Raw genomic sequence first — 27970 nt, 5'->3', positions numbered from 1 at the left:
GGACCAGAAAATATTTTGGAACAAAAAGTATTTCAACGTGGAGTACTAACTGTTCAGTACAGAGCTCTACAATTACTGATTATTACTGTCAGTTACTATCAAGACTGAAAAACTTGGTGCACAGGACCATACCAGTGTCTTGCATGTTTACTACAAACCATTTGCCAAAGCCGTCTACAGGCTCATCTTGAATGTCTAGTTGCCATCTTCCAGGCAGCCATTAGTTTCTTTCATTCATGGTGGAGTGGAAACCAGGTTGTAGGGACCGGGTTTTCATGTGAACACAACTGTGTGTTTGTTTTCTGATTGTCAAAATCATTTCATTTTCATCATATTTTGTGTCAGTGCTGAACTCGTAGATAAAAGTTAAAGGTGCTATGTGTAAGTTCTCAACACTGTGGCTAGCTGGTTAGCATGCTAACTTCAGTAGGAGATAAGCAGTTAACGTTCACGCTGCTGAAGTCTTACACTGAACTCGTAACATTTCTTCTACTAAAACATGTTCATTTTAATGTTGGTTGTGTAGGAAAAGTGAAACACACAAATAGCTCCTTTAACTTTTCTATTGTACAGGAGTGAACTAAAAGCAGTGGAAGTATCAAAGGAACAGTTCAACATTTCAGCTTGTACTTCTTTGCTTTCTTCCTGAGGGAACTGAGAACATTCACTTCATCTCTTGCCTGTATGGAGATGTGCAGTACAGAGCAGAGATGTAGGTTAGTTTAGCATTAGCACACAGCTGGACTGTCAAATACACCTCTACAGTTACAGCATGAGGTTTTTGTTTAATCGGTAAAACATAAATCTCTAAAAAAGTAAAAAGAAAGAGAATGTGTAGTTTTCTATTTCTTTATCCCTCTATCAAGCAGAAGATGTTGGACTATTTCTTTGAAAAATCTGAACCAAAAGATGTGGTCATAATTAAAGTATTTGCATGTATCTAATGTAGTAAATAGATACATCACACATGAGCACTGACATGGGGAAGCTACTATGTTTTTAGCTGTGATCAGCTGATTGTGTTTCTAACCCTTTAATTTGGATGTCTCAATACCAGTGAATGTCTATGATCAATCAGTATAAGCTGTTTACTACATTAAGTCAATTTGTAGTCGTATTCAAACTGTCGATAAGTGTGCGAGACGCAATTCAGTGCAGCCTTCGATTATGAATTATATAAAGGTGCCATAAGTCAGTATCATGTGCCATATCTTAACCTTTTACTGTTTTCATGCACTGAGAGACGTGACAGCGCATCATGCTCATCAACGCTTCTCACACACATGTAGCTGAAGCTGGAGAGATGGAGACCAGACCTGCAGAGGTTCTGCTTGTGTTCAGTGAGTTCACTGTAGAGGGGGCGCCGTGTGTTTATGAGTGAGCACGGTGGCCCTGAGAGCTCAGCAACAACAAAACATCATCAAATACTCACAACACACACACCACACACCACATCAGAAATGTATCCAGGGGACACTAAACAGTGATGGACCCAGCCGGGACACTTTTATTGTTCAAAACTTTGTGACTTTTGAAGTTAAATTCGTTGAAGAACAAGTTCACATGGATGTATTGAGTAGAGATGCACCCATCCAGTTTTTTCAGATCCGATGCCGATGCCAATACCTGGGCTTATTGTATCAGCCGTTACCTGATGCTGAACCAAAACCACGGTTGAGTTGATAAACTGTACACCTCACCATGTGGAAGACAGTGAAGGCATCAGGCTTGACTTAAAGGAGAATTCAGGTCATTTTTGACCCCTAAATCGTTGTCCTGATGGTCACCCAGTGTTGGTTGGTGCAAAAAACATGACTAAAATTGATGCAGGCAAACCAGAGTTACACCATGGCCAGACGGAGCTAGGGATAGCGACAACGCTAAACTATGGGGGCAATTCTTTCAACCACAACAAACACTCAAAAAACAATCAAATATCTCTGGTACATGACTGGAATCCTTATTACACACTACTGAACTCATATAGTGTAGAGTATAAACAGTATAAACTTTGTGTTTTTGCATGTAGCCACTCACCTCAGATAGCCGAACTCTGGAACATCCCAGAAAGACATTACTATCCGATCGCAGAACGCCTGCTCTCCCAGCAACAGAAACAAACACTTTTTCCTTGTTGTGATGATTTCTTTACAAAATTAAACGGTCAGAGATATTTTGGACAACAAGGACAAAACAAACTCCGGTTTGCCTGCATCAATTTTAGTCATGTTTTTTGCTCCAACCACCACTGGGTGACCATCAGGACAACGGTTTAGGTGTCAAAAAATGACCGTAATTCTCCTTTAAATATTATTGTCCTAACTTTCTAAAACATTGTTGCTCCGTTTATTGTTTATTATGGATCCCCATTAGTTGACACCTTGGTGAGAACTGATCTTGAGTCCAGCACCTAAACTGCATGAAGCTGCAGTGTGTTGAGCTCTCAGGGCCAGGGTCAGGGTGTTACAGTAATAGTAAGTGAGCCCCTACTGATTTGCATCATGGTGCAGTTGACAGCAGTTGGTCTCATATTTACTGACAGACAGTGTCAGTGCTACACCAACAGACACAGGGAACAAAGACAGCGAGGGAGAAGCCAACGTGAATATAAACAATACAGGACTTCACGTATTAAAAGTCAGAGTCAAAAGTGTTTTATGGACAGGGAAACACAGTCAGCGTGTAGTTTAGACCTCAGATACACAGTGTGTTGGTGAGAAACAGTGAATGTAAATAGATATAACTTCATGTGTTTAAAATCTCCACAAGGTGTCTTTAAGCTGATACTGAGCTTCAAGCTGGTGATTCACTGTTTCTTAGCACTGAAATCAGACTTTACAGTTGTGTTAATTCAGATGATTTCAATATAGTTTTAGACAAATAGAAATACATATTAAACTTTGTTCTTCTTTAGAGGGAAAAAAAAAGCACCTACTTATTCTAATCTAAGTAACCCACTCACTTTAGACAGAGAACTCAGTTCATTCTCTGGCGTCATTGTGAACCTGAGTGAACAATATTACACCACCAGTGTTGTATATTTGTGTCACCTACACTGAGTTAATCAAAATATTTAAACTTGAATATTTTTTCACCCCTGGTGTGACTTAGCTAAACCAAACACACCTAAAAGTTACACCACATGCGTCACAGTGAGGACTGAGCTGCTATATCAAGTGTTGTATCATCCAAAAAAAAAAAGAAACTAGTTTTGTTCTTTTCACAAACTGTTCACTAAGTGATTGTTTCACTTTTTATTTGCTTGTTTAATTTCACAGATTTAGTGTACGAGGTATGAATATGTATTATTTCAGTAGTCCAGCTATGATTTTGTCCATTGCTGCCACTGTAAGTGAGTTTTTATTTTTTATATGGACGCTTTTATTTCGACACGGTCTTTGTTACGTCATACATTGTAAATGTTGTACAGAATCTAGTTACTGTTTACGTGCAAGTCATTTGGCTTCTTAAAAGTCTCTCTGAGAGATTTGACACTAAACGACAAACTATGTGCTGTAGATTATAATAATCACAATATATAGTGCACTTAAAGTGTCATATTTACCTGGAATAATAATATTAGACATGATGAAAAAGTAAAAGTCTGTCACAACTCGCTGTTCACTTAGACTTGGGCACATGGAACTATAGGTGACAATGTTGTACAAACTAGATGTGTAAATAAAACTCATTGGCTTTGGCATGATGACGGTGGTGCCGGCTGTTTGTTCTGTCCTCAGTTTGAATGAAATGATTTAGAAATTATGGGATGGTTGTCCGTTGCTTTTATCACAGCAGGTTACACAGCTCATTTATGACACATTGTAATACATAGAGGTCCTTAAATGTAATAAATATAAATAAAAGGAGCATAAAACAGATTAACAGAGATTAAAATCCAAGGGTTTTAATCTCAGGAGCAGATGTAGGAACTATTGGGTTCGTCCAGTTAGTTCCTTTCTGCTGCAGTGTCTGATCTGGGATTTGAATGACCTTCAAATTCCCTTCAAGTGTGGCACACACAGCGATAACACACCCTTTACAAAACAGGGCAACAGTATTAGGCACTATAATAGACCCTTAATACTTACCTTAATAAAAGCTCAACCGTGTGACCTGTCCAAGTGTCTTCTGTGGAAAATATATTGATATATTTCAGTGATGCAAAGTCACAAACTAATTTGCAAGCAATTAACAATCAGTCTCCTGTAACTGTTAGAAGAACTAATCCAAAAAGTGACACAGGGATTTTTTTCCCATTTAAAACAAACACAGGTCATGTTCTCAAAGCAGATGTTTTAATTAGCCACAGAATTAAAAAACACAGATGTAACTAATACTTGTATTGTTTGCTTCACTACCTTCACAGGTGAAGTCTGTTACAGTAACATGTTTCCTCTGGGCTCAGGTGTTCAAAGTCATTCTGATCAGATTTTGGATAATGGATTGGATCAAATCTTATAAACAATATTTATAATGTAGTATATACATTTATTGATTTATATTTTGCACCTGATTTTTAAACCATTACAGTGATAAAGTAAATAAGTTAACTTTTGATTACAAATAAATAACTTTTCCCCAATTAGATAATTCAATGAAATTTGAAATTTGAAGTTTGGATTTGAAACACGTGGAAAAATATTAAGTACTAATGTACTGTACATTTTCTTATTTATTTATTTATTTAGCTGTTTAAAAGACATTGAAGAAACAAAAGAACAGCACAGAAAACTATACAAACACCCCATTTTCAAATAAATACACGTTGAGTGAGCCCATGCTGGCTATTCTGCCTGTTTGTACAGACCCCTTCAGTGTGGTACAGTCCCATTTAGAAGCACTCTATCAGATTTGGTAATCTTAAAAAAAAAGGTGAGTATCTGGATCAGACTGATCCAATCCAACTGGGATAAAAGTAAAATGGATTACATGATCTTGGATAATTTTGATCCAGATTACACCTTTTGAACAACTGGGCCCTGGGTTTTTCTCTGGTGCCACCATGAGGCTGAAATGTTTAGTTGAGTTGAACATCTTGACATCCTTTTGTACGGATAATGAACTTGCTGCTGACATCTCCAAGCAGCCTGGGCCACAGCCGAGCCCAGAGGAGCCCACAGGTCGGTCAGATGCCTGGACTGACTAGAGGTGACATCATGTTTGATCTTATATCTATTTTATTAAACCTGCTCACACAGTATTATCTGTACCTGTATGTGTCATTGTTTCTTCTTTGCATCATATTAAACCTTGTCACTCCTCTTGCTTCACTCTCAGGAGATGATGGGGTGTGATGTTTCTCCTCACTGTCCACCATGTCTCCACTCTTCTTCCAGGCAGCTGGACCTTCACTCTGATCTGGTAGAGTGAGCTGGTTTCAGCTCTGTTCTTCAGCTCGTCCCTAATAAGCACCACAGCTGCAGCTACAACAGCATCTCACGGAAAGACTAATACAGTAACATTGCTCATCAGATGCTCTGCTGGTGTGTGTGTGTGTGTGTGTGGTTTCTGCTGCTGGATTGACAGAGGAGAAGCACCAGAGGGAGACAAACACTGTGGTTTGATCTGTTCTATTTGTCACTGTGTCTGAAAATAACAAACTGTGTATAACTAATATCGTAGTATAAACCTGAACCAGTGTCATTGTCCAGTAGAGAGAACAGATGAGGCGGTGCAGGTTTATCATGGTGAAATGTGTCACCATGACACGAGATGCACATAGTGTTAGCAAAATCACCTATGTAAAAATAAGCATGTTGTCTACTGTTGTAGCTGGAGACATGGTTCCTACACAAGTATGGAAAGTATGGAAAAGTATGGAATTTGATTTTATACATTTCCAGGTCTGGAAAAGTATGGAAAATGGAAACTATTGTATGGAAATATATTTATCTTAATACTTATCTGGGTTTGGTCTTATCTGAAGTTATTTGGGTTCATTATTTTGTATGTGCTATTGTACCTATAGCTACAATCTCCTGGAAATTATTTGGTTACATAATGGCATACACTCAAATATCACAAATTATTTGAATTCTTTTTCTCAGAAGTCTGGAAATTAGGGTCTGGAAAAAGTATGGAATTTGGAAATTTCAAATGTGTAGGAACCCTGTGGAGAAAGTAAGATTAATTTTAACTCCCTTATACATGGGGTAGTTTGTATGTACGTATATGTATTCTCATCATATCTGATGAGAATACACCTATGAAATCCAGTGGAGAAGGCAGCCATAGGTTAGAAAACTGCTACTGCTGTCATGTGACATTGAAAAGAAAAAAAAACAAGCCGCTTCGCTATTCTTATATATTTTTATTTGATACAAATATTAAGTTTGGGATTTTACAACGAGGGTAAAAAACAAAAAACAAAACATAAATGTCCACATTGAGCGTTAAGTGTAGTTCCACTCCGGTCCGGCAGGCGGCGGTAATGACAGACGCGCTGCGATATGTCCGCCACCAAAATGCTCATTTCACAGAAGAAATATTTTTCTTTTCGGAAGAAGATCCCGACAAAGCGGCCCTATTTCTTTTCAGCCAGAAAAAGTCGAAGAATCCGAAAACCGACGATGTACGCCAGAACAAACACCGGCAGCACACACGGAGACTTTCAAGACAGGAACGGAGTAAATTATGTGACATCTACAGAGTCCTTCGGTCACTGCTCTCAATTGTTCTGGAAGAAGGACCCCAACGACTCGGGAGTAAGAAAGCTGCTGCTGCCGCTGCTGCTGCCGCTGCTGCCCCGTTAGCCAGCGGGCTGACCAGTAGCCGCTCCACACGGCTACCGGGGCAGCAGCTCACCAGCCTAACCTGCCACTGGGTCAATTATCTGTTTTACACATGTTCGCTAGTCGAGTTGAGTGGTAATAAGCTGCCAGTCGTGTCACATAACAGCGCCGTTGCTTCCTGCACACAGCCGCCGTCATGCTGAGCGGCTCACGGCCTAGTCCGAGTCCTAGCCGCCGAGCTAACAGGGGACTCATCAGTAGGAGCTCCTGGGCGTTTTATTTACTACACCCCATTGATGGATGGGTGTAAATTATCGGTGTTACTCCGTAATTGTGGTGTATGGAAGAAAAAAAACCGCCAGAGGTGTAAGAAAATGTGTATTAATTTAGCCAAACATTAGCGTGCTAATGCTAACGTCAGACAACACGGAGCGCGGCTAGCTAACAGCGCAGCCCGTGCAAAACAAGGCAGAGGGGGAAGAAGCAGCGGTTTCCCCGTGGACTCGGTCGTGTGTGAGGTAGTTCTCTGAGGGGGGTCAGCTCCAACACGGAGGCTCACAGGGAGGGAGGGGGGGGTATTTAGGTAGTAAAAGCACAAAAATAAGTGTATACACGCGGCCTGTAATATTGTTAGCGGACAGCGCAAAGTAAACACGGCCGGGCTACGGGCTGTCCCACAGGAAGCGGCGGCGGAAGACGCCCCGCGGAGGACTTTGAAAGACCCCTTTGTGGTGCCAGACTGTGCGGTTCATTCATGGTCGCTTTCTGCGGAGAGATTATCTGCACAGCGCACACAGGCACCCACACATTAATTTATATGCGCTAACATTTTTTCACTATTTTGAATGCGAGCGACCTCATAGACAACACTTTTATGTGACCCCCCCCCCCGTTCATCTGTGGCGTGCGGGTCAACCAGCGTTAATTTCCCTGTGTTCAGGGATATTAACCCAACTCCAATAGTTGCAGTGTTTCTACAACGTGTTTTTTTTAACATCAATGATTTTCATTATGGTTTGAGTTAGCCAGCTGGACACACAGAAACACTTCGAGCCTGTCTATGAATAGTAGCGGGAAATGGAGGGAAAGCAAGCAGACCAGGTTTTTTTAATCCCATTGTAAACAACCAACTTGTCAGTTAGGTTCTGTGATGTGCACTACCATACACTCGTGCATAGCTTTTATTTACTGTCTCTTCTTGAAGTGATGTGACTATTTAAACCATAAGGCTAAAGAGACAGCTATGTGGAGTGTGTTTTAGAAAACTGAGTTGTGCAACTCACAACAAGTTGCTGTCAGACTCACAGAATATCATCCAACCCTGTCAGGCTGTTACTGAGGCTGGACGTCCCGTGTCAGCCTTTTCCTATGTATGTGTCCGTCAGTTTTTAGTTATCATGGAGCACTTGTTTTGTTGTGCATCTTTTTTTTTTCTTTTTTTTTTAGTTGTCTGTGTTAGCCAGCTGACTTCATGGGTCACTACTTGTCAAAAGTCTCAAAACGCCTTTGAAAAGTTAAAGGAACCAAAAGCCTTTTGAGGGAGTGAGTGTTTGTTTAACTCGTAAACTGAAGTAAATGATGCCCTTTGATATTAATGCACACAAATACAGGTTGGTGATGTACAGACACTCTGCCTGTATTAATTGAGTCTTAACGCGTTATTAGACAGTGTTGTACCAGTAGTGCTATAACTGGCTGTCAGATTGGTGAGAAAAAGATAAACACATGAAGAGTGGTTGGTCAGAGCGTCCTCCTACAGCGACATAATGACCCAAAACATGAGAATAAAAGAACCAGACGGTTGGTTGGCTTCATATAATGAAGAGCAGCACAGTCTGAGACTTAAACCACCCATGGTGCTGGTTAAGGATGAACTGGAAAGGAGGTGAAAGCAGAAGCAATCTGCCAGAGCAACAGTGTTATTACAAATTTCTGTCAATAGAAAGAAAATCAGTGAATGAGTTGTTTATAACCTTTCAGTATATTTTATGTTTCCTTTTATTTGAAGAAATACAGAGACATTGAGTTCTATGAATTTGAGTAAAGGCTCAACGCATTTGATCATTGTGTTTCTCAGTTTGCAGCAGTTTCACTTGATGTGCGGTCGACGCTTTCCCTAGGCTCTCGTGGTCAGAATTCATCGAGCGCTCGTTCTGTCGTTTACACACTTAAACCAAGAAGAGTTTTTTGAAGAAGACGCAGAGAAATGTGTGTAAAAGGATGCGCTGCTGCGTTACTGAGAACGTGTTATGAACAGCGAGCTGAGGAGGAAGGAGCTCGTGTTTGCACCCGTGACTCACGTGGACACGGACCAGAGTTCTGCTTGTGGTCGTTTTGTTGTGCAAAGCGTTTGACTTGATTCCTGGTTTTGTTATTTTCCGGTGTGATTGACAAGCCGGGCCGCTCAACGTTTGTTTTTGTCACGATCGACAAGTTGTCCACGCTCAGAGACAGAATCTAAACATCGCCTCGTGTCAGTAGCACCCTGTGAATGTATAGAAGACATGTGGCTCAGACACAGATAATGACAGAGCAGATAAAGTGCGTGAGGCTACAATAAGAGGTTATGCTAATCCTATTACATTTTGCTTGGATTTTAATCATGCACAGGACATAGAAGGCCGTGTCCCTGTTGTTAATGTAACACAGTCCGACAGCGTGCTCGGCCGCTTCGATCACTCGTGTGCTTGTGTGTTTGCATATGTTTCCACAGCATGTACACGTTGTAACCCCCGGTGTCTAACGTGTTCTCTCCTCCTCTCACAGCCGAGTTCGACCATCAGCTGGTGCGATCAGCTCCCCACGTCCTCGGCAGCGCTCTCCAGCTCCAGCCTCTCCTCCGCAGCCCTCTCCAGCTCCAGCCTCTCCTCAGCGTCGCTCTCCAGCTCCAGCCTCTCCTTGGAGTCCCGAGCGGCGGCGGCGGCGGCGACGGCGTCGGACGACATGGAGTCGGACGAGAGGCCGTACGTGTGCGACCTGTGCACCTGCGCCTACAAGCACGCCAGCTCCCTGCTCAACCACAAGCTCACCCACAAAACTGGAGACTTCAGGTAAGGGGCCGAAGGCGTCCGTCCTCCACGTGTCCACCCACCGCGCTTTTATTGTGAAGGTTTGTTTAGGTTGTCCAATACAGAGGTGCACAGTGTTTGTTGAATGGCCTAAGACTGACCAATGAAAGCAAGGCAGGTTTATCTGTACAGCTCATTTTTACAAACAGTTTGTCTCAAAGGGATTTACACAGCATCATAACAACATCCTCTCACATCCGCTGAGGAAAAACTCAGGGGGTTAGTTAGTTAGTTACTTAGGGATAGTTCAACATTTTGGCAAATTCACCTATTGCCATAATCCCTATAGTCGTAGCAGTAGGTTCATTACCTTTAATTATCGGTGCGCGTTGTTTTGAGATCGGCGGGGCAGAGACGTGAGCTGCTCAGTGAACACAATGGAGGTGAACGGTACAGGTCCCCTGTCCCTTAAAACTCATACACAATCCAACAACTCCAAAACACTCACATGGACAAGTTGTGACCTGCACATTCACCATGAAATCCTAATGTAACATTATCAGACAGTTGTTGAGTTGTTTTGGAGGCAAATGCGTAGCCGGAACTACATTCTAGACACGGTTGCTGAGCCGGAGTCATTTTAAAAGCGCAAGTACTTCAGAGTATTTGCTTCATGTGTCATAATGTTACATAATTATACCTGATTATTTCATAGGGATTATGGCAATATGCCAAAATGTTGAACTATCCCTTTAACAGGGACAAAACAGGAGAAAGCTCAGGGTGAGCAACAGAGGAGGACTTAGATGTTGTGTACAGACAAGGAAGCAGTTTACAACATGGGATAAGTAAAGGCACCGTGTTGTTGTTATGAGCAGCATCCAGCACTCTACTAAACTCTAATAAAAGTCTGTTAGGGCCTGATGTTGAAGGAAATAACTCAACTATCGAGGCTGCAAGCTGTGTGAGAGACAAAACATATAATAGAGCTGATCTGAGAGCGTTTACTGCCTTTTTACCTCAGTCTCCCAGGTTCAAGTCCGGCCTGTGGCCCTGGCTGCCTGTCATCCTCTCTCTTTGGGCTCCTCAGTTTTCCCATCTCTCTCCCTCACTGTCTCTGCTTTCTCTTTGTGTTCAGTTACACTCCACCTTTGTCTTAATTGATGTGTTGGGTGATGTTGTGAGTTGTATGCCCACATCATCTCCAGATCTCCTTCACACATCACTCCTGTCCGCTCCGTCTCCGCCTCGACTTTAGAATCCTGCTCCTCGCTTTCCATAATCTCGCTCCTTCATACCTCACTGAACATCCTTGAAACACCCCCCCCTCCCCCTCCCGTACACCCAGGTCGTCCTCTGCTGCCCTCCTCTCCACCCCTCCTGCCCATCTGTCCACGCTGTGCCCCCTTGGCTCTGGAACACACAGGACATCCAGACTTTAACATCTCTACCCGCCTTCAAATCACGTCTCAAAACCCCTGTTCACACTGGCTTTCCCCTCGCATTCACATTCTCACATTCTGGTTTCACTCTATTTGTCTTTTCATTGTTTTTATTCTTGTGTTGTTTTCATGCAAGATGACTGTTGGAGCCTTGAAAGGCGCCTATAATTAAAATCTAATAATAATATTAATCATAATCAATAGGGGTGGTGAAAAAATAGACTGTTAATTAATCATGATCATTGTTTAGATCAATTATTATTGGCTTTTTTCATGATGATGATGTTATTGTGTTAAATCTTTAAGGTTCCAAAGCTGCATCTTTGTTCTGTAGGAAAAAACTCAAACTATGGGCATTTATTTACAAATGTGGACATTCGTTTTTGTTTTGACTGTGAAGAGAAGTTACATTTTCACTACACAAATTCAAGGTGCAGTCAGGTCTAACACGATAAAAGAGAAGTTAAGTAATTTAACAGCTGACAATTTTTTTAATGGTGCAATACGTTTGTGGTGTATTTTAAAGGCATAGTAGCATTTTTTTTAAAGTGGGGTTGTATGATCTCCAAATAGCCCCTAAGTACTTTAATTGCAGTAGAAGACTCTCTGCACTCCTCCCGTTAGCAACGCCAGCCCATAATAGCCCTGCCCAGAGATTTACAACATACAGTGTTGTGAACAGACCCAAAGAAACGGCCTATTTTCACGGCCTAAAAGAGGTTTTACCTGAAAAAAAATACACAGTTCAGGTTATATACAATACACCTAACCAACTGCTGATCGGCGGGCGCTAACCCTGGGCGGAGGGATACGTGAGTTGGTTAGGTCCAAATAAAAACTGTGTTTTTCCTGCACTTTGAAGGGCTGGAAAAAATTATATTATAGTGAACAATGGAACTGTGTATTTTTTTCAGGTAAAACCTCTTTTAGGCCGTGAAAATAGGCCGTTTCTTTGGGTCTGTTCACAACACTGTATGTTGTAAATCTCTGGGCAGGGCTATTATGGGCTGGCGTTGCTAACGGGAGGAGTGCAGAGAGTCTTCTACTGCAATTAAAGTACTTAGGGGCTATTTGTAGATCATACAACCACACTTTAAAAAAAATGCTACTATCCCTTTAATTTACTGTTACTGTCAAATGGAAAAACAATAATGGAAAATCGAATCGATAATCCTTAATAATTAAAAATAGAAACCTCAATAATCATAATGGAATGGGGGGAAATCAGAGCGATTAACCCCCCCCCCTCTAATAACCCGGACCGTAGGCCGTGCAGTCTGACAGCAGGTGTTGACGCTGTTCCTCTCTCCTCCCCTCCCCCCCCAGGTGTGACTTCTGCAGCAAGCCCTACACCAACTACATGTCCCTGCGCAACCACATGCGAATCCACGGTCAGAAGCGCTACATGTGCGACCTGTGCGGGAAGGCGTTCCGTCTGGCCCGGTACCTCCGCAACCACCAGAGGATCCACGACGACGGGCCCAACCGCTTCGACTGTCCCTCCTGCTGCAAGAGCTACCGCACCATGCTGGAGCTGGCCCAGCACCGCTGCACCGCCGCCAACACCAGCCAGGTGAGGGTGAGTGTCCCCGCGCCCGCCCGCCCGCCCGCCCGCCGCTCGTGTGTGTGTCTGTGTGTGTGTGTGCGACAGGAGTGGATGACGGGAGGGGAGGGCGTCCAGCTGCACTGATGATCCACATCGGCCAGAGTGAATTCTCAGCAAAAACATGCAAGATTTTGCACGTTTAATGTGTAAAATGTGAGGTGGTGCTTGGTGTTAGGTGGGTTGTCAGTCACTGATTCTGTGAACAAACTCATCAACCAGCTGCTCAGAGGAGACAAACACCCTCCAGGCGCCGTCTGACCCCTGACCCCTGACCTCGTCTCTTTTACTATTTTTCTATTTGCAAACAGCTGTAGTCTCATTTGTCTCTATTAGGGATGGCACAATTATACATTTTCTTGGTAGATTATTGTCAGAGAAATAATCACGATTATTCTGCATTAATTAATTTCACAACACTATGAATGTGTAAAATCAAATATAGTCAAAATATAATTATATTACTTATTGTTTACACAAAATATTACAAGTATCTATTAATATAGGACCAATTCTTAATCCCCAGGGGAAATGTTTGAAATATTCAGGTCATAAATTGTCATCTATACCAAATGTTTACATTTATTTTAATCGTTTTTTGTTTTGTTTTTAAATACAAATGACACACTAACATTTAAATTCCTACCAATTCAATGTTACGTTAGTAAAATGGACCAGTATCTGTGCATTTACCTTTATTTTGACGCACATCTGCCGATATGGTTCTGACATAATCTTTTTTGGGAAGTGACGGTATTTAGGAATCTTTGCGATTAATTAATTGTGGCTTTTAATACCACGATTAATTGTTAAAACAAGTAATCGTGACATCCCTAGTCATCCCTATAACAGTAGTAAGTGACTTTGTAGGTTTGAAATATCAGTGAAACAGATCTGACCAGAGCAGGTTTGTTCACTGTGACAATCCTCAGTAGGTGCGTTTCCATTACCCCTTGAAATCCGCAAAACCTAAATATCGAAATTAAAAACTGATAATGGAAACACCTACATTTCGAAAAAACTCTCAAATATCGCAAAAAAGTTTTTGCTGGTGTTAAAAGGCTCCGTTCTTTCTGCAGTCAGGTTAAAGAGCACATCCACCGTGTTGGTAAACAAATAATCCCTCTATATCAACGGAGGAAACCGAGCTTAAGCAGCTTGGGTTGGAGGTGGTGTGAGGGGCCAGCGGGGGACAGAGGAGGGGGCATTAGAGCTTCAGCACGGTATAACTGGCCCGTGTGAGTGCGTCCTTATTTGTGGCCGCTGCAGCGCCACACGGGCTTTGCCTTTCAGCAATCAAGCGCTGTTTTTGTCTTTGTTAAAAACAATAACAGCAACAGCTGTCGGCAGCTGAGATCGCTGTGCCGTCACCATAGAAACGCAAGACGCATTACGGCTCATTCGCAAAATACCTTTCAATGGAAACACCCGCAAATAGCAATTGCACTTTTTCGAAGTTTCAGAAATATCGCTTTTATTTTGCGAAAATCTGTAATGGAAACGCAGCTACAGACCAATCAGGAGTCTACATTTTCACCTGTCCTGTTGTTATCGCCTCACCTCACTTGCAACCTGAGTGGGGGTGAGCCTAAACAACAAATTTTATGTTTAAATATGTAAACGAGGCAATATCTGATGAAATATGCGCTAATTTGCACACATTTCCAGAACCGAAATCTGAACAATGGCCACTTTCAAAATTCTTGTTTTATTTTGTTGACATATGAGAGATCATATATCAGAAGTTTTTACAGAGGGGATTTTGGATATCTCTTTTTATCACTTTGTAAATGAGAAAATGCTATCACCAGCCCTAAAAAATCTAATTTCTCCATGTTTTTGGGATAATATTGTGAATGATATATCAACAATCCCCTCTGTAAAATCCTTAAGACTATAGACAGTAATAATCCTGGAAGGTTTTGGTGTCTGAGCCCGAAATCTCCACTTCAGTAGCACTAACAGAGTCTGAGGAAAAACTAATTTTGAGAAAACAGCCTTTACTAAAGACTTAAAATTCCATAGATTGTTAATGTAAATCCTACTTTTATGATTTGTTGCTGATACAAACAGTAGCTGTTAACTTTTGGTGAAATTTAGGAGAAATCTACTGATGAAAGAGACAAAATGAAGTAAAATAAAAACCTTCATGTGGATTTTCTACCATTTCTTTCCACTATTCTGAAAGACATGATGAGGAAGAAAAATATATCCCAAAATCTCAAAATTGATCGACACATGAATGTACAATGATTTTGCCTTAATTGACAGTCCTTCCTCACCATGCATCTCCTGTGATGAGGTGTTGTTGCTTTACTGGACGAGGTCAGAGGGTCGTGTGTGAAGCGTCAGGTTGCACCATCATTAGTTGTCAGAGTGAGAGTAAGATTTTAAGTTAAGTGAATGGATTCTGTGTGACGACATCCACAAACGGCACAGTTTAAGAGGTGAGGCAGATGGAGTCATAACGAGCGAACATGATAACTGACAGAACACAGGGATGTCCGGTGGTCTGGCTGTGCTCTTAGCCAAGTCTCTGCTCCTGTTCCCAGCATCACCGCTCTCTCCTTTGCTCACTGGCTGTTTCTCTCTCTTGCCTGTCACACACACTAGGGATGCACAACTTGAATTATATATGACTGATAACCGACGCTTGTTACCATTTTACACACTGGACCTTTAATTCACACATGATAATGAACAGCACTTCAAATGTATTAATGTTTCTTATCAGAATGTCAAGTTATTTATTTGTGGGCATCAAATTACTTAGTGACCTGTGTGCTCCAATATTAAAAGGGGAAAACTCGCCCCACCCCCACCCCCCCAAAAAAAGAACAAATGATGTCTTGTGTGTATGTGTGTGTATATATATATATCAATGTATCTTTTAATCATATATCTCAAATGCTCTCAGATCCCAGGTGCCGCCTCTGTCTCCTCTCCTAACACCTCTGCACCCTAACAAGCCAAACTAAGCTATCTAACTATGGACTTACAGCGTTTCTCTACCTGAACTTGTCTCACTTTGCCTAATTTAAAATGTTATGATGATAGTAGTTTATTGTTCCAAGTTCTCCTGCTGTGCTGAGGCTTTATTGGCTCCTCCTTTGGAACGCACTTCACATAAAAGCTTCTGCCAAATGAGGAAATGTGTTTATTAGCTTGATTGCCTGACTGGATAATTGCATGTGTACAAGTGTTACAATTTTCATTAAGTGCACACACACACACACACACACACACACACACACACAGAAACAGGAACCTGAAGTTACAGCGTGAAATCGGTGGAAAAGACCTTTTAACATGGCTCTTGTGGTTGAAAGTTCTTCTTTTTTCGTGTCTTGCCTCACTCCCGAATCCATGACAGGCAGATGGACACCATCCTTTCGACTGTGCGTGCAGTAACAAGGGAGATACGGGCAGAGCTGGCGCACCGCTAATTAGCTTAGCTCAAACACTGTAAGTGTATGGGTAGTGTTAGCCTGCCTCCTACCCGAGCCGAAACCAGCAGTCAGAAGCTGATTTCATTTTAGCTCTAAACTCTGTAAATATATCACTTTATCCACATTTCAAACATGTTTAGGCGAGAAAGTAGCTGTTTAGATCAGCAGTGTGTCGTTAATTTGTCTAAATACCAGCTGTTTACTATTTTGTTCGGACGAATTCGGCGCTACTCAAGCTAGCTGTTGTGACCAACGCACTTCCGGTTACTTTCACAAAATAAAACACCCGTTGCCCTTTACATACAGAAAACCATGACGATAGAATTTGTGCTTTTACTTTGAAATAGGAAGCTAACCTACCCTCGATGTAGCTAGCTTGAACCAAAATAAAGCGTCTTTGCTTGAACCCTCCGTTTTGACCGATCTCGTCCCGTTAGCGGCATTTGACCGCTCAAGATGCCTTACCGGAGAGTTTTGTCAGCTCTGAGACGAAGATCGGCCCGCAGGTTTCCGTTTAGAGGTGAAGAGTTTCTCAGATGACTTTAGGTGGAGGCAGGCTAACACTACCCATACACTTCCAGTGTTTGAGCTAAGCTAATTACAGGTGATACGGCTCTATCTCCCTTGTTACTGCACGCACAGTGGAAAGGATGGCGTCTATCTGCTGGTCATGGACTCGGGAGTGAAGCAAGACGAAAATTTTTTTTTTGGCGTATCCCTTTAACAAAGAACATGAATAGGTCCAACTTTTAACGTTAAAAAAGGAGAAACTTAAGTTTGTGTGAAGCGATGTCCCCAGCTCAGGGAAACACTGGGGTGTGAGTGCTGATTGGCATGTGTGACAAGTTATACTGTGGATGGTTTGCTTTGATGAAATGTGTGCATGTAACACAATGTTGCCCATGTGTGTTGACCCTCTGTCCTCTCTCCAGCTCTAGTGTGACTGGGCCCCTCCCTCCTGTGCTGAGCGCTGGGCTGTGGAGTCAGGCTTAGACCAGGGCTAGACCAGGGCTAGACCAGGGCTAGGCGCAGCTTAGGCAAAGGCTCAGGGCTCAGATAACGGAATGGATGCACTTGAGTTGATTTGTCCTCACAAGTGTAGTAATCCAATTATATGTGTGTTTGTGTGTGTGTGTCTGTGCGTGCGTGTGGGGGTTGGTTCATAAGAACCGGTTCAACTGCCCGTCCTGCTTTAAGAGCTACCGAACCATGCTGGACCTGGCCCAGCACCGCTGCAGCGCCGCGGCCAAAAACCAGGTTGGTGTGAGCATGAGTGAGCGTGCGTGTGTGTTCTGTGTGTGTCGTGTGTGTGTGTGTGTGTGTGTGTGTGGTGGAGACAGTTTAGCCGTGAGGAAGGGATCACCTATGCCAGGACTGTTAGATGTGGCGGTCACGATATAAATCCCACCACCTGGTGAACCTACAGCCCCACGTGGTCCTGCTCCTCCTGCAGGCAGCGTCAAAGTAAACACAGGCCATAGTGATTGGACTCAGCGTTACATACACACCCTCAGGACCAAAAGCTTTCCAAGCAGTTCATCTTCATCAAAAGAAGGAAAATTCTGTTTCCCTACAACTTGGGTCTGATTTTTGAGCACAGCCACACAAAAGGCTAGAAAACCAACCAGGCAACTACGCCCCTTCTTGTTCCGAGTGCCTGGATTAATACTACACCCAAACCAGTAGGGTGTCCACAGGACCTGGGTTTGCTGTAAACTAGGGATGTCACGATTAATTGTTTTCACAATTAATCGCGGTATTAAACGCCACAATTAATTAATCATAAAGATTCCTAAATCATCACTTTCCAAAAGAAGATTATGTCAAAACCATATCGGCAGATGTGCACCAAATGCACAGATACTGGTCTGTTCTAGCGTAACAATGAATTGGTAGGAACTTAAATGTTAGCGTGTCATTTGTAATTAAAAAGAACGATAAAAATAAACTTAAATATTTGGTATCCACTTTTTTCCGAACGTCAAAAACGTAAGCCTGTTTTGCCGGTTTTGGTCTTCCGGTTTACGTTTCCATCGCTTCGGTAGTCGCAGTAAATGCATGGATTTTTAAAAAAAAATTTTTTTTAATGAAAATCTGTAAAACGCATGGATCATCACACCAGCTTTTAACAATGGATATCACACAAATTGACATCAGTGTTAAAAACCAGTGTTAATGGATCCATGCGTTTAACCGCAACTATGACAACGACTGAAAACCATGGAAACGTAAACGTACAATTCCACCGGAAATGCAAAACCAGCTTCTGGTTTTGACCATAGATGACGTTTGGAAACTTGTGGATAGATGACAAATAAGGACTTGAATATTTCAAACACTTCCCCTGGGGGATTAATAATTGCTCCTATATGAATAGATACATAATATTTTGTGTATAAAATTAGTCATGTAATTATATTTTGCCTATATTTGATTTTACACATTCAAAGTGTTATTAATTAAAATTAATAATGCATAATAATCGTGATAATCAATATATCGTTATTATTTCTGACAATAATTGTACCAAGAAAATCTATAATCGTGACATCCCTATTTTGAACACATGATTTGAATTAAAAGCTAGTGAGGTTGAAAGTAGATATTGAAAAGCAGCTGGACAGTCATTGCTCCTCCTGATCATCCCGACTGATCAATCAATTATTAGCTAATAAGGCGAATATGAGGATTCAAAACTGATCGTTCTTTTATGGAGCTTCCTGTTCTGAAATGTTAAGCTGCTTTTCCACGACACTTTCACAGAACGGCACGGCTCGGCTCGGTAAAGGTGCTTTTCCACTACAGCTGAGTTCTTGTAGTTCCTCCTCAGCGGGGGCGGGGGCGGCACGGGGGCGATCGCGGAGGTGATCGTGGGGCCGCATTGTCCACCTCTCTTTTTTCTCTCCTCTCGTCAGCTCCAAACTCACTGGTCTGCAGCTCGTTAACAGACCTCAGTGGTTTTACACACAGCAACATTTAACTCGGGTGAAGGAGTAACAACAGTCTCGGTACAGATCAGGTTTGATTCTCATGTGGGACGTAGCGCTGCACTCTTCCAGTGACGACGCTCTGACCAATCAGTGGAAGGCAGTCAGCTGACGTCACGTTATAGTATCGCTTCGGCTGCTTGGAACCAGGGCCGAGGAGGAACTAAAATAGTACCTAGTACCAGGTACTAGGGCTGGTGGAAAAGCAAAAAAAAAAGCGTGCTGCGCCGTGCCGTGCCGTGCCGTGCCGTGCCGTGCCGTGCCGTGCCGTGCCGTGCCGTGCCGTGCCAGTGGAAAAGCACCATTAGTCATGTGTCCAATGGCTGCTTAAAGGGATAGTTCAACATTTTGGCAAATTCGCCTATTGCCATAATCCCTAAAGTCATAACAGTAGGTTCATTACCTTTAATTATCGGTGCATGTTGTTTTGAGATCTGCGGGGCAGAGACGTGAGCTGATACACAATCCAACAAAACGCTCTTGTGGACAAGTTGTGATCTGCACATTCACCACGCTATGAGAAAATCGTGTATAATTATGTAACATTACGACACATGAAGCAAATACTTGGAACTACTTGCGCTTTTGAAATCACCCTGTCTGGGATGTAGTTCTGGCTGCATTTACCTTGAAAGCAACTCCGTCTCTTAACGTTCCATTATTATTTCATAGCGTGGTGAATGTGCAGGTCACAGACAAATTTGCCAAAATGTTGAACTATCACTTTAAGTTGTGAACCTCAAAGTGAATTTCCTGTGACCCAGGTTGTGTTTTCACCCTTCAGACCTGAAGCTGAATTTTCCTCCAAAGTTCCAGTACACAGGTCCTGTAAAGACTCAACGCTGTCGGGGCGGCGTTTAGCTCACTTGGTAGAGCTGCCGCCCCATGTTGAGGCTATAGTCCTCATTGCAGGCGGCCCCGGTTCGATTCCCTGCATGTCGTTCCCCCTCTCTGCCTCCCCCTTTCCTGTCTCACTCTCCACTGTGCTGTCAATTAAAGGCAATAAAAAGCCCCAAAGATATACTCTAGAAAAAAGACTCAACACTGTCAGCAAATGACCAGACCGTCCAGGGTTACAGGACAGGTTTGACCAGGCAGGCACCTTCTGTTGTTGCCATGGTTACAGCCAAGGATAGACAGGGTCATGTTATAACACTACGATCTCTAGATGTGGTAAATCTGGCAAATCTGTGAGTGTATTTGTGTGTGTATGTGTGTACAACTCAATCACTCCATCCCCTCATGTCAGGGCAGTGGCACGTAAACCAGTCAGCAGCCAGACGCATTCACACCGAGCCGCACGCCAAACCTGAGCAGTCTGATTCAACGGGGAGAGAAACATCCACATCCATCCGTCACCTCTCCTCGGCTCTGTTCCTCCTCTCTCTCTGCTCACTGCATGAATGTGGCACGGCCCCGTGCGAAGACCGAGACCACATTAACACCTGTTCTCTCTCTCTCTCTGTCTCTCTTCACCCTCCTCCTCTTCATCCAGGCCGGCGGTCGCCGTTCCAACTACTCCAACTCCCATCGCCGTCAGCAGCAACAGCAGCAACAGCAGCAAAACAGCGCCAACTCCATGATGCAAGCGCAGCACGGAGGACACGGCCCGCAGGACCCGCTGCCCTCCCACTGCGTGTCGCCCATGTCCCAGGGCGGCAGCCAGTCTGTGCCTGACCCCCACCAGGTAGGGAGGACGAGTCACCATGTACACAGTCACATATACACATATACAAACCAGGGTTTCCGCGGGTCATTAAAAAGCATTAAAAGTCATTAAATATATTTTGCTAAAATTAAGGCCTTAAATGGCATTAAAAGGAATTAAATTTGATTCTCAAAGGCATTAAAAAATTGATTGATTCATACAGTGAGATTTTGATATCATTACATCCCTATAAAGCACAAAGAGCAGAAAAATAGGGGGATTATACAGTTAATCTACAGTAAAATTAAACGTGGGTGAAGAAATGGAGAATTTTTTAAATTAATATTTTTAGGTGGTGGCAGGCTACTGTTGACTTTTTTTTTTTTAATCGCTAGCGGCAAAAATCGGAATCGGCAGGTCAGGCTTTTTAAAAATCTGTGATCGACCAGAAAATTGCAGTCGGTGCAGCACCCCTATTGGTGTGATAAACATGCAGAACCAAGTAATTGGGTGTGTGTATGTGTATATAGGTAAGTGTATGTACGCACACGTATCGTATTTGCAGTCACGGGCATTAAAAATGTTTGAAATGGCATTAAAAAGCATTAAATTAGATTTGCTGGTACCTGCAGAAACCCTGACAAACGAAAATGACCAAAAGAAAACAAAACAAAAACACTCGTGTGTTTTTGTGTATTCGATGAGTTTGATGAGGGAAACCAATAAATCCCATTAGCTTCCGTAGCGTAGCTCTGAGCAGCTCACGGCTCTGCTCCACTGTTCTAAAAATAGCTTGCACCAACAACTATAATATTCTTGTGTGTAGAGTTAAGTGCAAGTGACTGGTCAGGAATCCCGACCAATCAGAGTGATTGAACAGTGACTGGTCAGGAATCCCGACTAATCAGAGTGATTGATCAAGTCCAAGACGAGAGCACGAGAGGTGGTAGACGAGTCAGTGGTTTCTAACTGAGTTGTGTTGACCTGTGTGTCCCTGCAGGGCCGTCCCAGCTCAGTGTCCTCCCAGAGCAGCCAGCAGAGCATGAGGAGCTCCTCCTCCAAACACGTGTCCTCCTCCAGCGCCGCCCCCTCCTCCTCCTACCCCCTGCTCCAGCCCCTGGTGCCTGAGGTAAAGGAGATGAGCTCGGGATACACTAGGCTGAGCGCCAACCCCATGGTAGGAGAGAGAACCTCCACACCCCCTCCGCCACCGCTGGCTAGCTGCCCCTCTCCCTGTCTGCCTACTAACCCCAGCAGAGAGGGACCGATGTTTCAGTGCTTCACGTGTCCACCGGGGCTCTGCAGAGAGGCCTGGTGGACACGCTCTTCTTCTCACATCTCTGGGCCTTAGGCTGCTGCTTTCACTCACAACGCTCTCAGGGCACCGATGGAAACACAGCTCTGGAAAAATGAAGAGACCACTTTCACAAGTGTGTGTGTTAAAAGCATCTCTACATGTATGACAGTCATTCTTTTCTTTTCTTTTTTAAATACCAACACAAACACAACTCATTCTACTTAATGAGACACTGATGAGGTCATCACCTGAACCACATCTGGTTTTATAGGAAGATTATAAAAAAAACTAACTGCTGGATTAAACGTTGACATTATCCCACAAAAACTGATTTATAAACTCTTCCAGAGTTAAAATAGTCTTGCTGTGTTCATTAGGAATAAATATGAACATGTTTTCTCTGCATTATTATTATTATTATTATTATTCAAGGTCTGAAAAGTTTAGTCATTAGCTAATAAAAGCTCTAAATGACTTTTTTTTTTTTCAATTTTGGGAGAAATGTTGTCGGTAGTTGATAGAATAAAACAAAAAATAATAATTTAATTTTACTCAAACACATACCTATAAATAGTAAAACTACAAACACTGATCATTTTGGGAGTGGTCTCTTAATTTTTTCCAGAGCTGTATATCTGCACAACATGACTTCAGGGTTCGATCCCCAAAACACAGAACACGTTAGCTCGACTGCATCACTTTACTCTGTAGCCTGAGACCAATCCAGTACTGGCTAGTAGAAGGGCAGACTGAGCAATCAGGCAAATATAGCCATTAGAGAATAGTCGCCGATGTTAACGCTAATGAAGTGCAGGGAATATGACTTAGAAATGACGTCCTTGTGCTATTATATCTTTCATGCTCGGTGAAATGCATGGCTGACCTGAGGTCAGTGAATAACGTAACGGTTAACGTTACCGCTCCATCCTTGACTCCTCTGCAAAAACCGTTGTGCCACTCCAATTGATACAAATATGACTTCGCCATGTAACGATAATAAAAACAGCTATTTGTTTTATTTTTGTTTTTTAATGCAAAAATTGAATTGGCCAATATATCAGTTGTTGGAATTTGGACCATGATACCGGTGATCAATGATCAGCCGATTATTCAATTGATCCTCTGGGAATGTCAGGACGATATATTTAACCTGATGTTCCCATTAATGTAGTATCTTATTATTGTTTAATATATTTTGTTTTTTTCAGTGAAATAAATAAGTAATGAAAAGACTCTCATAAATAAAGACATGAAAAAAAGATAAACTATTATTATTAATATAGCCTGAAACAGTTTCACATGTGTAACCACATAAACAATTTATTTTGACATATACACATAAAATGTTAATGTATGCAACTATGTGAAACTCTAAAAGGAAAAGGAAAAAAAAAAAATCACAATCAACCCAGGACAAGTAGAGACAGCCGGATGACGTGTCACCATAGCAACAGTTTTAAGAAGCACACTCATTTACAAATCAGCTACTGGGTAGAAAGGCCACAACATCAGTTTGAGTCCTTTTAAACTTTTTAATGTTTTACTGAGTGAAACAGTGAAGCTGCTGTCTGATCTGTAGGAAACACAGAAACAGCCCTGAGCTCCTCAGAAGGATGAGATCATATCCAATAGCAGGACTTTAACATCCAATAGCAGGACTTTAACATCCAATAGCAGGACTTTAACATCCAATAGCAGGACTTTAACATCCAATAGCAGGACTTTAACATCGGCAGACTGAGAGCCATCAACAGGCCAAGTTAGACAGCGACTGATAGCTTCACTTTGACCGTCAGATGAGGCGGCAGCACTGGATCATTATCAGTGAGAGGAGAGGAAGCGTCAGAGCAGGGAAGCAGCAGACTAACGCTGAGTGGATGAGCTGTTTCCTTCACCGAGGCTCTGTCTGAAGTGTTGAAGGTCTGCGCTGCGGCGGTAGGAAGCTCTCTAACACTACTAACTGGGGCCTGTGCTGTCAACGCTCACTCTGTCACACTAATCATCCACTCAGCTTGTGTTTCACATCTCCGTGTCGTCGTCTGGGGCTGCACATGATTTCTTCCTCATGACACGTTGCTGTTTTTCATTCATGATTTCCTCATGTGGTCAAACAGTTTCAGTTTGGACAGATCTGCATTGTTGTCACTGTGTGTGTGTGTGTGTGTGTGTGTGTGTGTGTGTCACTACTGTGTAAACCAGGTGTGTATCTGGGATCAAAGTGAGAGCTCGGAGGATGGATTGGAACATCGTGAGCCGACAGGTGTTGCGTTGGCGTAGTGTGACTCACCAGGATGGAGGTTTTTAGGTGGAGAGAGAGTGGGTCATCGGGCTTTTCTGCTCCCTCTGCCTCTGTCTGGATGTTGTTTCCCATGGAGACAGGGACTTTCAGACAGAGAGCAGACTGCATGGATTGTGCCATCACACAGCCGGCACGCGGCATCTGTGTGCGGTGGCTCGTCTTTGAGGGGAATCGGCTGCTGATCAGCGATAGTTGTGGTTATTTGACGTGCAGCTCCTCACACAGAAGCAGCTGACAGCTCCGTCACAGAGGAGGAGGATGAGGTCAGCTGGAGATATGTCTTATAGCCACTCTTAAAAAAAAAGAAACCAGCACCAGAAACATTGAGCCCCAGTGTAGTTTAATTGAACTCATGCAGATTCAACAACATTAATGATTCAGCTGGAGATGTTTCAGGTACAACACCTTAGAGATGAATGAGATTCTGAGAACTGATAGTGTAAACCGCTCCTCCAACCAGGAGCATTGTTTAGAAGCATCAGTATTTTCATTAACATTATATTAAAGCACTTTTTAATGAAGTGTGACGGTTAAAAAATGATGGGTTCATAAGTAATGCGTGTTTCTTAAAGGGATAGTTCAACATTTTGGCAAATTTGCCTATTGCCATAATCCCTATAGTGTTAGGAGTAGGTTAATTGTCAGTGCAAGCTGTTTTTAATAATAATAATAATAATAATAATAATAATAATAGATTTTATTTGTATGGCGCCTTTCATGGCACTCAAGGTCGCCTCACAGAAAATAATTACATACAGAATATCAGATCTGCGGGACAGAGCTGTGAGCTGCTCAGAGCAACGCTATGGAGGCTCATGGGATTTCTTGCTTTCCTTCAAAACCCATCCGCTCTGGTGGACAAGTTGTGACCTGCACATTCACCACGCTATGAGATAATAACAGAACGTTACCAGACAGAGTTTTCTTTTCTTTTCTTTGTTTGTCCACGAGAGCGTTTTGGAGTTGTTGGATTGTGTATTTGATGGGTTTTGAGGGAAAGCCTGGAAATCCCATGAGCCTCCGTAGCGTAGCTCTGAGCAGCTCACATCTCTGCCCCGCAGATCTAAAAACAGCTTGCACCGACAATTAAAGGTAATGAACCTACTCCTAAAACTATAGGGATTATGGCAATGGACCAATTTGTCAAAATGTTGAAATATCCCTTTAACGTACCCTGGTGTGGTGGATGTATCATGTTCTTGTCCATTAAGTTGCTCGGAGCAGCATCTCTTATGTGACCGAATCTCATTCAGTTAAAATGTCTTATGAGGCCGACTAGCATCCAGCTTCACACAGCACAGGACTCTCCAGCAGCTGCAGATGAACGTGTTAACCAATCAGAGCGTTTACACCGAACGTGTTAACCAATCAGAGCGTTTACACACACAGATCAGTGGAGCTCTGCTCCGACGTCTCATCTGGATTCTGTCCTTTAGTTTACATGCAACGGGGAAAATGGAATAGTTGAAGGAAACGTGTCCACCTCCTCAACACTAGGTGGCGTTGTGTATCATTTCAGTGGGTTAATATGGACCCTCTCTGGTTGACCCTGTACATCTCCTAGTAAACAACTGGGTTAGAGTTCTCAACAGCCCGACCAGACGCGCTGGTTTGGGCTGAAAATATATAATATACTATGACTCAAGTCGGGCCTCGGGCTTCCTTTTATTTCTATATAAAACACGTCTTCTTGCTGACGCTGTGTGTTGTTTATTGTGAATTGCACTGAATCAGCGCTGACGCATCAGTGAGAACACGGAGAGTCTGACAGCTTTACTTCATTACGGTAAACCTTATTTATCGTACAGAGATGGAGATTTCACACGTTTACATTCACTCTAGTTGTCCAGTTCCAGACTCATTAAGGCCGAGTGTCATGTGAACGTACTGACTGTGTGATTTTCTGAATCAGTATTGGACCATGCAAATGAAGATCAACTGAATCTGAATGAATGTGTTTGTCTGGCCTGATGTAGAATATATTCCCAGCTTCCTCCTGCTGTCAAACAGCCCCCTCCCTCCCTCAGCGCTGAGCCACAGTATCCCTCCGCTGCAGTATCCCTCCGCTGCACTAACCTCTCTGACACACAGGCTCATCTTTTGCATCAGTGTTTTACTTTTTCTGAACTCACCTCTTTTTCTCATCCATAGGCATCAATTGGTGTTTGTTTCCATTTGAAAAGTTCCCGACTGATTTTCTCTTGTTCTCTCTCTCTCTCTCTCTCTCCCTCCTTCTCCCCCCCCCCCCCACCTCTTCTCAGCCGAAGCACCAGGACACTTTCTCTCTGGCCCCCCAGCGGCCCCTCACCACCATCAACCCCCTTGGCCACTCCCTTCATCCGAACGGAGCGCCCACGCTCAAGCCTTCCCCCGTGCCACGCACCATCCAGGCCATGCCCTGGGAACAGCGCTCCCTCTACAATCAATGAGACTCCCCCCTCCTCCTCCTCCTCCCGCCCCCCCCCACCCCCCGGATTCAGCCACCCCGCCTTCACGTCGCATCCATCACCGACACACCCCTCTTCCTCCTCCTCCTCCTCCTCCTCCTCCTCCTCCCCAGCCCGTTGTGGATCCAGCATGGAGGACGGAGGACCTGGGAGCCCCCCCCCCCCCCACCACCACCACCACCACCACCTCACCCCCCCTTCGGAACATTGTGTTTGGGATCAGGGAAGGGCACTATTGACTAGTTGAGATTGATAACTGAGTAGTTAGGTTAAAAAATGTGTTGCCTTGACCCTCATGTATGATCTATGCCATGTACTTGATATAAGTTAAAATGTCCCCCACCGAGAATTTATCTCCCCCTCCCCCCTCCCCCACTCTAGTTATGAAAATATCTATCCTCCCCTTTATGAATAGTGTCTCTCCTCGCCCCCCCCTCCCTCCTCCCCCCCTTTTATCCATATGTTAAATGAAACAAAAAGGCTATTTTTTATCAACGGTGTGTTCCCGCCCCTCAAGTTGTCAAAAGTAAATGTGACAAAGCTCTCCCTTCAATTTGATATGTTTTCGAACATAAAAACCCAACTTGTTTTGTAAAATGAGGCTCTGGAAAGTAAAAGGGAAAGGGGGAAACATGAACTTTTTTTTTTTTAACGTACCCCTTTAACATGCTCCAGAATGAACATTGTGTATATTGTGCGTTAGGAGGTGTCATGACTATTTCAGAAAGTTCTGTTTGTTTTGTTTCCGTTCTTATTTGACGTTACAGCACCCACACCTCTCGTCTCTGAGCACCGACAGCAAGGACCACCACTGACAACTGTTGTTCAGCAAACAGACAAACAAACAAACAAACAAACAAAACAACAACAACACACAAAACAAAAGAGTTGTGACTGTGTATCGGCCGGTGTGGCTTCTCTGTGTGTGTCTGTGAAGACTTGAAGCCCCACTGTTGATAAAAGGACCTCTTCGCCAACCAGCCACGGACATAAAACAGACAGTTTGGTGCGGTTTTGCTTCTTTCGATAACACACCTGAGAGCTGGCGTTGCCCCC

At 43.1% G+C, this 27970-nt stretch overlaps 1 protein-coding gene across 5 annotated transcripts; it reads left to right on the top strand.

The window, feature by feature from the left end:
* The first annotated feature begins 6443 nt into the window (after positions 1–6443).
* On the top strand, positions 6444–27747 carry LOC146983765 (uncharacterized). 5 transcript variants are annotated; one of them, XM_085785203.1, is made up of 7 exons: positions 6444–6707; positions 9501–9784; positions 12511–12757; positions 17404–17493; positions 20719–20910; positions 21872–22000; positions 26729–26909. In XM_085785203.1, exons 1-7 carry the CDS (start codon positions 6453–6455, stop codon positions 26894–26896), a joined length of 1365 nt encoding a protein of 454 aa, XP_085641329.1. In that variant the 5' UTR covers positions 6444–6452; the 3' UTR covers positions 26897–26909. The 5 variants fall into 5 exon arrangements, with proteins under 5 accessions (XP_085641329.1, XP_085641332.1, XP_085641328.1 ...); XM_085785202.1 differs by having other exon boundaries at positions 6454–6707; positions 21872–22048; positions 26729–27747; XM_085785206.1 differs by lacking the exon at positions 17404–17493 and having other exon boundaries at positions 6450–6707; positions 26729–27747.
* The last annotated feature ends 223 nt before the right edge of the window (positions 27748–27970 follow it).

This window comes from Trachurus japonicus, chromosome 8 (assembly GCF_045865225.1).
Source record: "Trachurus japonicus isolate A0001 chromosome 8, Traja_1.0".
Lineage (NCBI taxonomy): Eukaryota > Metazoa > Chordata > Actinopteri > Carangiformes > Carangidae > Trachurus > Trachurus japonicus.
Note: the sequence above shows the minus strand (reverse complement) of the source record. Positions and strands in the feature narration are given on the sequence as shown.

What these genes read in the sequence shown, in the direction of transcription:
- LOC146983765 (XM_085785202.1), top strand. Translation starts at nt 6,468, where the DNA reads ATGCTCATTTCACAGAAGAAATATTTTTCTTTTCGGAAGAAGATCCCG. An exon ending in CCGCCGCCAACACCAGCCAG is followed by an intron (nt 12,758 to 17,403) that starts GTGAGGGTGAGT and finishes TTGGTTCATAAG; the next exon opens with AACCGGTTCAACTGCCCGTC. An exon ending in CTGTGCCTGACCCCCACCAG is followed by an intron (nt 20,911 to 21,871) that starts GTAGGGAGGACG and finishes GTGTCCCTGCAG; the next exon opens with GGCCGTCCCAGCTCAGTGTC.